Source organism: Camelina sativa, chromosome 16 (genome assembly GCF_030686135.1).
Source record: "Camelina sativa cultivar CO46 ecotype springtype chromosome 16, ASM3068613v1".
Taxonomy (NCBI): domain Eukaryota; kingdom Viridiplantae; phylum Streptophyta; class Magnoliopsida; order Brassicales; family Brassicaceae; genus Camelina; species Camelina sativa.
Genome location: NC_141895.1, coordinates 5,109,040 through 5,121,942, shown reverse-complemented (window position 1 = coordinate 5,121,942; position 12,903 = coordinate 5,109,040). Strand labels below are relative to the sequence as shown.

General features: G+C 36.5%; 1 protein-coding gene and 1 pseudogene across 2 annotated transcripts; one reads left to right on the top strand and one right to left on the bottom strand.

Moving 5' to 3' along the window:
• Nucleotides 1-309: 309 nt before the first annotated feature.
• LOC104749899 (F-box/LRR-repeat protein At2g29930-like) lies at nucleotides 310-1,924 on the bottom strand (annotated as a pseudogene).
• Nucleotides 1,925-3,167: 1,243 nt separating this feature from the next.
• LOC104753398 (ABC transporter G family member 31) lies at nucleotides 3,168-9,793 on the top strand. 2 transcript variants are annotated; one of them, XM_087492927.1, is made up of 20 exons: nucleotides 3,168-3,695; nucleotides 3,806-3,926; nucleotides 4,013-4,186; nucleotides 4,389-4,551; nucleotides 4,642-4,718; nucleotides 4,792-4,936; nucleotides 5,035-5,336; nucleotides 5,457-5,738; nucleotides 5,860-6,176; nucleotides 6,275-6,435; nucleotides 6,532-6,635; nucleotides 6,723-6,879; nucleotides 6,969-7,138; nucleotides 7,236-7,568; nucleotides 7,661-7,951; nucleotides 8,056-8,139; nucleotides 8,234-8,367; nucleotides 8,455-8,942; nucleotides 9,042-9,208; nucleotides 9,350-9,793. In XM_087492927.1, exons 1-20 carry the CDS (start codon nucleotides 3,331-3,333, stop codon nucleotides 9,614-9,616), a joined length of 4,302 nt encoding a protein of 1,433 aa, XP_087349053.1. In that variant the 5' UTR covers nucleotides 3,168-3,330; the 3' UTR covers nucleotides 9,617-9,793. The 2 variants fall into 2 exon arrangements, with proteins under 2 accessions (XP_087349053.1, XP_087349054.1); XM_087492928.1 differs by having other exon boundaries at nucleotides 3,172-3,695; nucleotides 3,806-3,876.
• The last annotated feature ends 3,110 nt before the right edge of the window (nucleotides 9,794-12,903 follow it).

The window sequence follows — 12,903 nt, the reverse complement described above, 5'->3', positions numbered from 1 at the left end:
TCCCTTGAACCTCTAAAGTAGAAGCAAACATCAATTAAGATGGCAGTGCTCTTCAGAATTAGGCGGACATTTTTTATATATTTTCATAATGACAAAGACTTTATAATTAGATATATAAAAAAACAAAAATAAAACAAAGACTAATCTTAAATTCAGAATCATGTCTCTCATCAGTGAGCACTTTCTCTTTATTCTTTCCCTAAATATATAACAAATTAGTGATTAATTATAGTATATCCTAGCATAAAAAACGTCCATCTTCTAAAGTATTTTTTTGGCATGCTAATGATCAATTTCTAAGAGAGAAAATCAGAAGAAATGGATCTGACAGTTTGATGAAACTCTAGGAAGCTTCATAACAGCATTGGTGATCCTCTGGTACTTGTTATTACCATTGTTGTCTTCTTGGCGATTCACTTTAACACCAACTTTGACAGTTTCAAGACATTTCAAGTTTGCCAAGAAATACCTCATCTGTTTCAGCTCTCTAAGAGTTCCTCGATACCCTGAAATATTTAGCACCTTCACTTGACATGTTGATAAACAGCATACTCCCTCTTCCATCTTCTTCTTCTTCCTCCTCTCTTAGGGATGCAAGGGCAGGCGTCCCCGCACATATTTGTAACTTGGTGCACAAGACCCTGAAAAGCAAAAATAATTTAGGTATAAACATTAAAGCAAAGAAAAGAATAAGCAAATTCATGAACAATAAAAATAATCTCACAAAGAAAGAGAATTATATGTTGCGTTGACCGAACGGAATTGATGATACCTCGATGGCTAAAGTTTCTAGGTTTGGAGAGTTGTTGAGGAGGAGTGGCACCACTTGCCAGCCTATATCTTTGTGACTCTCAAAATATAGAGTAAGGAGGTTGTGAAACACCGGAATTGTATCACAGCATAAGTGAAACACCTGGATATATATATATATATATATATATATATATATATATATATATTTATATAAGTCACAACCAAAACAAACACATGAATACAAAATGAGACTTTGAAACAAATGATTAATAGAACGATAGAAGTATATGTATGAAGAAAAACTGACTGACCTCAAGAGTATCAGAAGATAAGTGAAGGGCTTTGACATTGCTTATCCCTGCAAGCAGATCTGTAACATCACCAGAAATATCATCATCATAATAATCATCATCATCATCGTCGCTCTCATCATCATCCTCGTCGCTCTCATCATCTTCGTCGCTCTCGGTCTCATGGGGTTTTAGAACAAATCATCCTCGTCGCTCTCATCATCCTCATTTACGATCGTCGTCCTCAGCTGCCCCTTGGGGTTTCGTATGAAAAAATATTGCTTTTTCATAATGGGTTTTATATATAATAAGCGTGCATGAGGCGAAATAATACAAAGCCCACCAAAAAACTAGTGTTTCGAGACCAAAATTAAATTAGGAAATTACGTACCACAGTGAGCCAAGTGGGAACCATCATTAGTGATGATAATTATATCATCAAAATCATTTTGGAATTTGCTATTGGATAATAAAATTAAAATTTATGTACAAATCCGAGTAAAAATTTGTATATTTATCAATGGTAAGTCCTTAATGCACAAGGCACCATCACACCAGAGATCGAGTTCTGTTCTCTACGAATGTAGGAATTTGGCTAATAGACCGACCTGTTGTAGCCCAATAATTAACAAAAAAGAAAAATTGTACATTCACGTCGTTAGAATAACTTACAATCTGTGTAGAATTTGTATGATACCAATTACTAATTCGTGAATGTCTCTAAACAATACATATATTTTGAGATAATATATAATATTATAATTACAAGATTATTCAAAAAGATAGAGTTGAACTTAGCTGTAAACAATAATAACACAAAATTACTGGTGGGGGTGGATTCTCACTCCCACGTAAGACCCGGCCCATGAATATTCACACATAAAGTCCAAAATCATTGGAATGTGAACAAGGGCATTACGATTTTTTTGATGGATGAACCGACATAGCATTATATAAATACGGGTGTACGTACCAAAAAAAGATGACAAAAAAGAGAAAATAACAGTTAGAGAAAAACGACAAGCAATTAACGGCACACTCGTCGATAGTTTAAGTTGGACGAGCTATTTAGTTCAGATGTTCTCTATTCTCGTCTTATTTGACTCGTCCAGTTGAAAATTGTAGCCCGACTTTAATGTGCCTTAGCACAGATTTATAAAGAAAACTTCGATATCCTTTCCACCGAACGAAATCTCTAATTGTAACTGATAAAAACATCAACGAAAAAAATGTGATTTTCTTTAATTTCGTGTCTATCTCGGCCTAGAAAAAAGAAAGAAAAAAACGATTTCGTGTCCATCTATAATATGAGTTGTTTTGCAACAATAAAAGGAATTAAGGGTTTGTGTAACGGCAATGGACATCTACTAAAACGCAGATGTAACGAAAATTCTTTTACGTTAATTCTCCAATATCATTACTTTATGACTTTTTTTTATACTTTCTAAGAAAACAGTAAAAAGTTAATAACTAATTCACAAAAAACCCAACCAAACAATCCTTAAATTTTCCAATTTTTTAAACAATAAAATGAAAAACAAACTACTTATCTACCTATGTACTACCGGAAAATTTGGAATAATATAGCCCACCACGAAGAATACTACTATCTTTAGCAATTCCAGGTTACATATAAGTTTTAAGTTTACTGCTTCAACAAGATTCTTCAGTTCTATAAGGCATCACTGTTTAATTAAACTTTCTTTTCTTTTTTTATTAGTTACGAATTAAAAATTCAACAGTCTAATCTAACCATTAAATTCCCCCAATACATACATGCATACCCTCTAGATGCAATTTGACTAAATGGAACAAAAAAAAAGAAAAAAATCTTAGTTGACTGCATTAAACAGAAAAATTAACTACTTAATTTAATTATCTATTTTAATCACCATAATGACAGAAACATTCGATCAAAAATAGTAGTAATCACTATTCAAATAACCTTCTAGAAGGAATACCAAAAACAAACTCAAACGCTACTCAAACTCCACAAAGAAAAAACCGTCATTTGGAAAAACTAAAAAACCCAAGAAGGGTAATATAGTCATTTAAAGTACCTTCAAAATATGCCCGGTGATTGTGCATACGCTTTATATATGTAGACTCCCCCTTAACTGAATCAAATATCTAACAGAATAAGTCCCAAAAAAAAAGGTTCTCTTTCTCTGATTTTTCGGAGAGTAACAAAAAAAAAAAAAAAAAAAAAAATTCTCAAAATCGTGAGAGAGTGAGAGAGATAAGAACAAATCTCGATTTTTCGATCTCTTCTTTCGTCCGGAGAGCAATGGCGGCGGCTTCGAATGGGAGCGAGTATTTCGAATTCGACGTTGAGACTGGTAGAGAATCGTTCGCGCGGCCGTCGAACGCCGATACTGTCGAGCAAGATGAAGAGGATCTACGGTGGGCGGCGATCGGGAGGTTACCGTCGCAGAGACATGTTGGTAGTAGTAGTCTCGGTACGACGATCCTTCGTCGGTCTCAGACGCAGAGTCAGACGACTTGTGGTTACGCCGACGGGAACGTTGTTCAGACGATTGATGTGAAGAAACTAGATCGTGCGGATCGTGAGATGCTTGTTCGTCAAGCTCTTGCCACTAGTGATCAAGATAATTACAAGCTCCTCTCTGCTATTAAAGAACGGCTTGATCGGTGTGTGTGTGTGACTCTTCGATTCCTCTGTTTCTTATTTTTTAATATATTTTTTTTTAAATTATATTTTTTTATATACATCTGACTGATATTTTTAAAAATTTCTATAGAGTTGGTATGGAGGTTCCAAAAATCGAAGTCCGGTTCGAGAATTTGAATATTGAAGCTGATGTTCAAGCTGGTACTAGAGCTTTGCCTACTTTGGTTAATGTCTCTCGTGATTTTGTTGAGGTTTGTCTTCTGACTATTCTCTGTTTTTTTTTTTTTTTTTTTAAATTAAAATTTCTAATGTGGATTTTTTCTATGTGCTTTTGCAGCGTTGCTTAAGCAGTTTGATGATTATTAAGCCTAAGAAACACAAGCTGAACATTTTGAAAGATATTAGTGGGATTATCAAACCAGGAAGGATGACTTTGTTATTAGGACCACCAGGTTCGGGGAAGTCGACGTTGCTACTTGCTCTAGCAGGGAAACTTGATAAGAGTTTAAAGGTTGGTTTAAACATGTGAAGTTATTTACTCTATGTTCACATATATATCACATGCATCTTATTTTTTGGTATCTGTTACAGTTTAATAGTCACATGCATATGTGTTAAAGGTTTGTAATTTGATCATACAAAGATTCTGTTCACTTTTTTTTCTTTCTTTTTTGGTATTTATGATATAAACTTTTAACTTTTTGATTTTATAGAAAACGGGTAACATTACCTACAATGGGGAGAATCTTGATGAGTTCCATGTTAAGAGGACTTCAGCATATATCAGTCAAACCGACAACCACATTGCTGAACTCACTGTTCGTGAAACGCTTGATTTTGCTGCGAGATGTCAGGGTGCAAATGAAGGATTTGCAGGTTAATTTTTCATTTGGTGTTACTACTCACTCACTATAAAATCTTCTTCCAGTCAAATGTTCTTAAACATTTTCTGTTTTGATGTTATAGGTTACATGAAAGATTTAACCCGATTAGAAAAAGAGAGGGGTATACGTCCTTCTTCTGAGATTGACGCTTTTATGAAGGTCAGTGTCATATAGCTCCTATATCATGTTTCTTGATCACACAACAAAGCCTGACACTTTCTCTTTGTTATAGGCTGCTTCTGTCAAGGGTGAAAAGCATAGTGTTTCCACAGATTATGTGCTTAGAGTGCTTGGTCTTGATGTATGTTCTGATACAATCGTTGGTAATGATATGATGAGAGGTGTTTCAGGAGGTCAAAGGAAAAGAGTAACAACAGGTCTCTTTCACTCTCTTTAACTTTATATCTATCTCACTTAATTATCCACCAGCTCTGTTATGTGCTAAACTGTTAAACCTGACCTATATATAATGCAGGAGAGATGACTGTTGGACCAAGAAAAACGTTGTTCATGGATGAAATATCTACTGGTCTTGATAGCTCAACAACTTTCCAGATTGTGAAATGCATCAGAAACTTTGTCCACCTAATGGATGCAACTGTTCTCATGGCACTACTTCAGCCCGCACCAGAGACATTTGATCTGTTTGATGACTTAATACTTCTGTCAGAAGGTTACATGGTGTATCAAGGCCCTCGTCAAGAAGTGGTGGGATTTTTTGAGTCTCTAGGATTCCGTCTCCCACCACGTAAAGGTGTTGCGGATTTTCTCCAAGAGGTGTACATCCTAACTCTTTTCACTAGTATAGTTATGATTCAGAGATATAGCTTAGCAGTATAAGTTCACATGGTAACGTAAAAATCCTATTCTCTAATCAAATATAATGTTTGTATGCAGGTGACTTCCAAAAAAGATCAAGCTCAATATTGGGCAGATCCTTCGAAGCCATATCAGTTCATTCCTGTCTCAGACATAGCGGCTGCATTCCGAAACTCGCAATATGGGCATGCTACGGATTCCAAGCTGGCCACACCATTTGATAAGTCATCAGCGGATCCTTCAGCTTTATGCAGAACCAAATTTGCCATATCAGGATGGGAAAACCTTAAAGCTTGCTTTGAACGAGAAATACTATTGATCAACCGGCACAGGTTTCTTTACACTTTTAGGACATGTCAGGTATATATATCTATCTACCTATTTTCATTACCTAGTATCTGGCATCATCATCTAGAGTTACACACACTGCTATCTTTATGCTTGTATGTTTCTGATCTGTAACATTTTGTGTTCCTTAAAGGTTGCATTTGTGGGATTTGTCACAGCCACGGTGTTTTTGAGAACTAGATTACACCCAACAAACGAACAATTTGGCAACGAGTATCTGTCTTGCCTTTTCTTTGGACTAGTGCACATGATGTTCAATGGTTTCTCTGAACTGCCTCTCATGATATCGCGTCTCCCGGTTTTTTACAAGCAAAGGGATAACTCGTTTCATCCTGCTTGGTCATGGTCTGTAGCCAGCTGGCTGTTGCGTGTGCCTTACTCTGTCCTTGAAGCTGTTGTCTGGACATGTGTGGTATACTACAGTGTGGGACTTGCTCCCTCACCAGGCAGGTTAGTCATTTCGTTGGGCGTTAACATATTTTTCTTAACTTCTTTGATTTTTTTAGTTTTGTAGTCTTACAAACAAATCTCCTTTTGTTCTCTCTTAGGTTTTTCCGATACATGTTACTCCTCTTCTCGGTGCATCAAATGGCTCTCGGTTTATTTCGTATGATGGCTTCTCTAGCAAGAGATATGGTCATTGCTAACACATTCGGATCTGCAGCAATCTTAATAGTGTTCTTGCTTGGTGGATTCGTTATTCCAAAAGGTTAACTATCACTAGCTACTTCACTACTTCTTGCATAAAAGAGTTTATTTGTTGATTCGAGTTGCTAAAATAAATTACTCTTATCATTTCCTACAGCTGATATTAAACCCTGGTGGGTTTGGGGTTTTTGGGTTTCGCCATTATCCTATGGACAACGTGCCATTGCGGTCAATGAATTCACAGCCACACGGTGGATGACGGTGTGTTCAATAATCTCTTATTCTAGCTAATATTACTTGCATTATAATATGCAATGCTTAACTATACACTTTTAAAATATCATGCAGCCATTCGCTATATCGGATACTTCAATTGGATTCAACCTTTTAAAGATACGTAGCTTTCCCACAAATGACAATTGGTATTGGGTTGGAATTGCGGTTCTCATTGGTTATGCAGTTCTCTTCAACAACGTGGTCACTCTCGCCCTGGCTTATCTTAACCGTGAGAATCTCTATTGCTAATGATTTTTTTTTTCTAGATATGTGTAGCAGTATTGTGAGGCTTAGTTTTTTTGTTTTTTTCTCTTGCAGCTCTAAGAAAACCTCGAGCAGTTGTCTTAGACGATCCCAATGAAGAAACCAAAACTGCTTTAATGTCAGATTCAAAACAAGGAAAAAGTGAGAAAAAGGGAATGATCCTTCCCTTCCAACCATTGACAATGACTTTCCACAATGTCAACTATTATGTTGATATGCCAAAGGTTTAAATTCACTTCTCTGTTTTATTCACTTTTTTAGTATCACCTCTTGTCTATGGTTTACGTAAATGTTTATTCTTTTTCTTTTTTGTAATTTTAGGAAATGCGTTCTCAAGGTGTCCCAGAGACAAGACTACAGCTGTTAACAAATGTGAGCGGAGTCTTTTCACCTGGTGTTCTTACAGCTTTAGTTGGATCAAGCGGAGCGGGGAAAACTACGTTGATGGATGTTCTTGCTGGTCGAAAGACAGGTGGATATATAGAGGGAGATATTAGAATCTCTGGTCACCCAAAAGAACAACGAACGTTTGCTAGGATCTCCGGGTATGTTGAGCAGAACGATATACATTCTCCTCAAGTCACTGTTGAAGAGTCCCTATGGTTTTCGGCTAGCCTTCGTCTTCCTAAAGAGATCAGCAAAGAGCAAAAGAAGGTTAGTAATTAGCTCTGAATTAGTTTTATTACTCCATTTGGTTCTTCTGATTTGGATAGTTTTACTGAAAATATGTTTTCATGTTTTTTTAGGAATTTGTGGAAGAAGTAATGAGACTTGTAGAGCTTGATACTTTGAGATATGCTTTAGTAGGGTTACCTGGTACAACCGGACTATCTACAGAACAGAGGAAACGTCTAACAATTGCGGTTGAGTTAGTAGCAAATCCATCAATAATCTTCATGGATGAACCAACATCTGGACTTGATGCAAGAGCAGCTGCAATTGTGATGAGAACTGTAAGAAACACTGTTGACACTGGAAGAACAGTGGTTTGCACCATTCATCAACCAAGCATTGACATTTTCGAGGCCTTTGACGAGGTTTGCCCTAAGTTTTCTTGGATTACAAGACTGTTATGAATTGTTGTGCTATCAATGGATGATCTTAACGTATGTGCTCTTTTTGCTCAACCTTAAAAATACAGCTGCTTCTAATGAAACGAGGGGGACAGGTTATATATGGTGGGAAATTGGGTAAACACTCACAGGTTCTTGTAGATTACTTTCAGGTACTTGTCTTGGCCTTCTCTTCTTCGTTTTTGATCTTTGCACTCAGATACTTGTGCCCCAAGTAAAATATGACAAACCCTAAACCCTCTACAGGGGATTCACGGAGTGCCTGCAATCTCAAGTGGTTACAATCCAGCAACTTGGATGCTTGAAGTAACTACGCCTGCTTTGGAAGAGAAATATAACATGGAGTTTGCAGATTTATACAAGAATTCTGACCAATTTAGGTAACTATCACAACACATTTTTGAATCTCTTTTAACAACCACTACCAAAAAAATTTAAAATCTAACCATATGTACTATGTTTTACAGAGGGGTGGAGACAAACATCAAGCAGCTCAGTGTTCCACCAGAAGGTTCAGAGCCAATAAGCTTTACTTCAAGATATTCACAGAGCCAACCATCTCAATTTCTACTCTGCCTCTGGAAACAGAACCTCGTCTACTGGAGAAGTCCAGAATACAATCTCGTGAGATTGGTCTTCACAACGATTGCTGCGCTTATACTCGGCACAGTCTTCTGGGACATTGGTTCCAAGAGGACTTCTTCACAGGATTTGATCACTGTAATGGGGGCTCTCTACTCGGCTTGTCTATTTCTTGGAGTTAGTAACGCTTCATCCGTACAACCAGTTGTATCGATCGAAAGAACAGTTTTTTACAGAGAGAAAGCGGCAGGAATGTATGCTCCAATTCCTTATGCAGCTGCTCAAGGTCTTGTGGAGGTACCTTATATTCTCACCCAAACCATCCTCTATGGTGTCATCACATACTTCACCATTGGTTTTGAAAGAACACTCAGTAAGTTTTCTTTGATTCTTTTTTCCATAAAACTCAATCATTCTCTATCTGCATTAACTATATAATTAATAATACTAATATAATGACATTGGAACGCAGGCAAGTTTGTATTGTATCTGGTGTTCATGTTCCTCACCTTCACCTACTTCACCTTTTATGGCATGATGGCGGTTGGTTTCACCCCGAATCAGCACTTAGCCGCGGTTATCTCATCTGCGTTCTACTCTCTCTGGAATCTCCTCTCTGGTTTCCTCGTCCAAAAACCAGTAAGTATTTCACTCTACGAAGTGATGAAAGGCCGCTAGTGCATTCGAACAATCAAGAACTTTTTTTTTTTGATGAGGTCATGTCTATTAAAGAATTTGATTCTTTAACCTCTTTTAATGTGTTTGTTTTGGTGTTTTCAGTTGATTCCAGTGTGGTGGATATGGTTCTATTACATATGTCCAGTGGCGTGGACACTTCAAGGAGTGATCCTTTCACAGCTTGGAGACGTGGAGAGCATCATAGACGAGCCAACGTTCCATGGCACGGTGAAGGAGTTCATTGAACTTTACTTCGGCTACAAGCCAGATATGATCGGTGTATCTGCAGCTGTTCTCGTCTGTTTTTGCGCTCTCTTCTTCTCTTGCTTTGCACTTTCAATCAAGTACCTCAATTTCCAGAGAAGATAGAAGTCCTCCTATGTTATATCACTTTCATATTTTTGGCCTGCCTTTTTCACTGGTGTTCCGTTCTACGAGTAGTAGTTAGGATTTTTTTATGTTTACCACAGAAAGACCTATAGTTAGCTTTTCTTGACATTGACGAAAAAAACAAACCAAGAAAATAAAATTCTGTTTTGCTCTGTTTAGTGCTATTTTTTTTTTTTTTTTTTGTAGTTTTGTACATTGAACACACTGAAAATGTTGGTTGATCTGTTTTTTTTTTTTTTTTTTTTTTTGAAGGTTTCACATTTAACCCATGAATATGCTAGTTCATTCAGCGTCTTTCTATTTGTTGTATTTTTGTTCGTAAAATACTAATATTACTCCATGTGTTCTAAAAAATGATGTGTCACAAACTCACAATGATGAATGTTTTCAATTTCTTATGTTGTGGAAAACAGGTCAGTTGTTTTTTTGGTCCGAGGTAGGTTTTTATCACTTTTTTCTATAGAAATATATATATTTAACAATTCTTCGCTACCGTCACCGATCCAAATATCCAATCATATCCTCCCAACAAAACACTTCATTGGTCCTTCACGCAATCTCGTCACTTCTTGATCCCGAACAACCGCTTCCCTGGGTCGGTTTCTTCCACGTCGCCTCGATTCATATCTCTTCTTCTACATCCGACAAATATATCTGTAGAAAACAAATCGAGAAATTGATCGCTCCGTCCAAGCTATGGAGATGAATAACGAAGTCGACGGTGATGAAGAAGAAGACGTGGAGGTGTGGGATACGTTGAGTAACGGATTCAAACGCGCGAGAGTCGTTCTCGATCAGAACCGTGAGTTGATACAACGGGTCAACGAAAACCACATGTCTCGGATCCCTGATAACGTCGCTAGAAACGTTGCCCTGATCAACGGTAATATTTTTCGAGTTATGGAGATTTACTCTGTTTTATCTGTCGATTTCGCCAAAAAATTCGATCAGCAGCGGAGGAGGACGGCCAAGAACGTCGACACTACAACAACTACCACCACGGCCGGTTCTTACGGCGGCAGACGGAGCTCTTTCGGTTCCTGAGACGCAATTCACAACAAGCTCCGATTTTAGCTTTTGCTGTTGGTGTTGATGTCATTAAGGATCCTTGCATTAGTATTTTGTATGTTATATTGAAACTGAAAAAGTGGTCAAAGCCACTTTGTCAAAAATTAGTTCCAACATCTTGATGAATCAGTTCAGTTTTCTAGATACGCATATGTAAACTCCCAAAAGGCCAAAAAGCCATGATAAAGCATATTTAGAAATTGAGAAAGGAGGCAGACGAGATAACAGAAATTGATGATTAAATTCATTAAGATAAGGAAACCGGTCTAACCATTTTTTATAATTGAAAAGAAAAAAAAAAAAAGCAAAATCAAAAATTTAGAAATCTATGAAGGTGTCTATTATTCGAATGGTAGACCAACTAATGAGGTTCTAAAAATTTAAACTTTACAAAACTTGTGTATAAGTTAAATTCACTCAACTTCCTCTGACTGCTCTACAATGGGTACGAGCGAGAATCTGAAAAATGGAGAGGCAACTGAACTTTGTACCTGTGATGTATCTTCACATGACCAGTTGGTTTGGTTAAGCTCAGTAAACTCCTCACCAGGGTAGGACGAACCAGCTGATTTCCAAAGGAGAACTGATCTAAGAGTTTGTGACAAAACAAGTGTAAAGGAGGCACAAACAAACATTTTTTTTCTAAAGATAGAGAAGGAAGAAGAAGAAGAAAATAACGCCCAAGAATTTTTTTTTTTTTTTCTCTTTTGAATGAAATTCCACTCAATCAGAAGAGTACACGTTGTTCTAAGGATCAGTTTCTAAAACACCTTAGCTAAGCATTATTTCTTAATTTAAAACTACACATTATTGATTTATTTATTTTTACCTCTTAGGCTTTTAGCACTAAACTTGCTAACATACTTGCGTTGGAAATGTTCTAACATTCGTTATCCATATGACTCGATCTGGATGCAAGGATGCAATGTGAGAAGAAAAAGAAAACAAAAAATCCTAAAACCAGTGCTATATTTAATTTAACGTAAATCATTTGGTTTCATTAAGATGGAATATAAATACAAGTGCCAAAGAATACACGCAATATATACGACAAGATTTCCCTTCGGTAATTCCATCAAAAATATACTGTTTGTGTTCGTTTTTTCTTTGTTTTGTTGACGAGTAGGAAGGAAGTGATCTTTCAATTTTTTTTGTGGTGGAGTCAGTCATGATTCCATGAAGTCAAATGGGATGAAATTAAGAAAGAAACGTGTACTAAGAAAAACAGTAGCAATTGCCAGTTGGTATACAAACAGTAAACAAACTGCAACACAAGCGTGATAACGGAAATAAAGTGTCATAACTAGTTAAATTGCTCAAAATTTCACTACTTCATCATAAAAACTACGTTTGATGTCATATAATCAAACACACACCTTTCCCCTATTCCTATATCACCTTTGAGCGGTCCCGCACAGAAGACATATATAAAACAAACCTTCTCTACCCGTATCCCACCGCTGATGGTTATCTTAATGCTCGCATCCTCATGATTTGATCCAGAAGCTCCTCTTACATTTGCTCACCAACGTCTAAATCCCACTACAAGAAAACAAGTTATTTGCGAGGGAAGGATTCCAATTCCCTCGCAAATAGCCTGTAGCGAGAGATTTACGAGGAACAACAATTACTCGCAATTCGCTTCTTGCAAATTAAAAAAATTCATAAATCTCTTGCAAAAATTACGAGGAAAAGTTTCCATAACATATCTCTCGCAATATTTATCTAGTAAATCCCTCGCAACTATTACTATGGATTTGCGATATTTTAAAAAAATAATTATATTTTTGTTTTTGTAAAAAAATAAAATATATTCTGCTATGGATTTGCGAATAAACATAAAAAAATTTATAAAAAAAATTTATAATTAAAAATTATTAAGAAAACAATATAATGAATTTAAAATTTAATTAATTTAACAAAGTAAATAATAATGAATTTTCTTTATCGAATAAATAATAAATTTTTATTAAAAACTTAATAACAAAATAAAATAAAATACATGTGTAGATATACATAGACATATATGTGTATTTGTATCGGTGATGTAGCTTGGCCGGAGGAGAAGTTGACTAGCGGCGGAGAAGAGGGTGAACAGCGGCAGAAGCTTTGATTGCAAAGTTTATCTGGCAACAAAACAGCGAAGGAGAGGCAAGGGAGATAGGGAACGAGGTGGGAGAGAGAAGACGCAGCGGTGG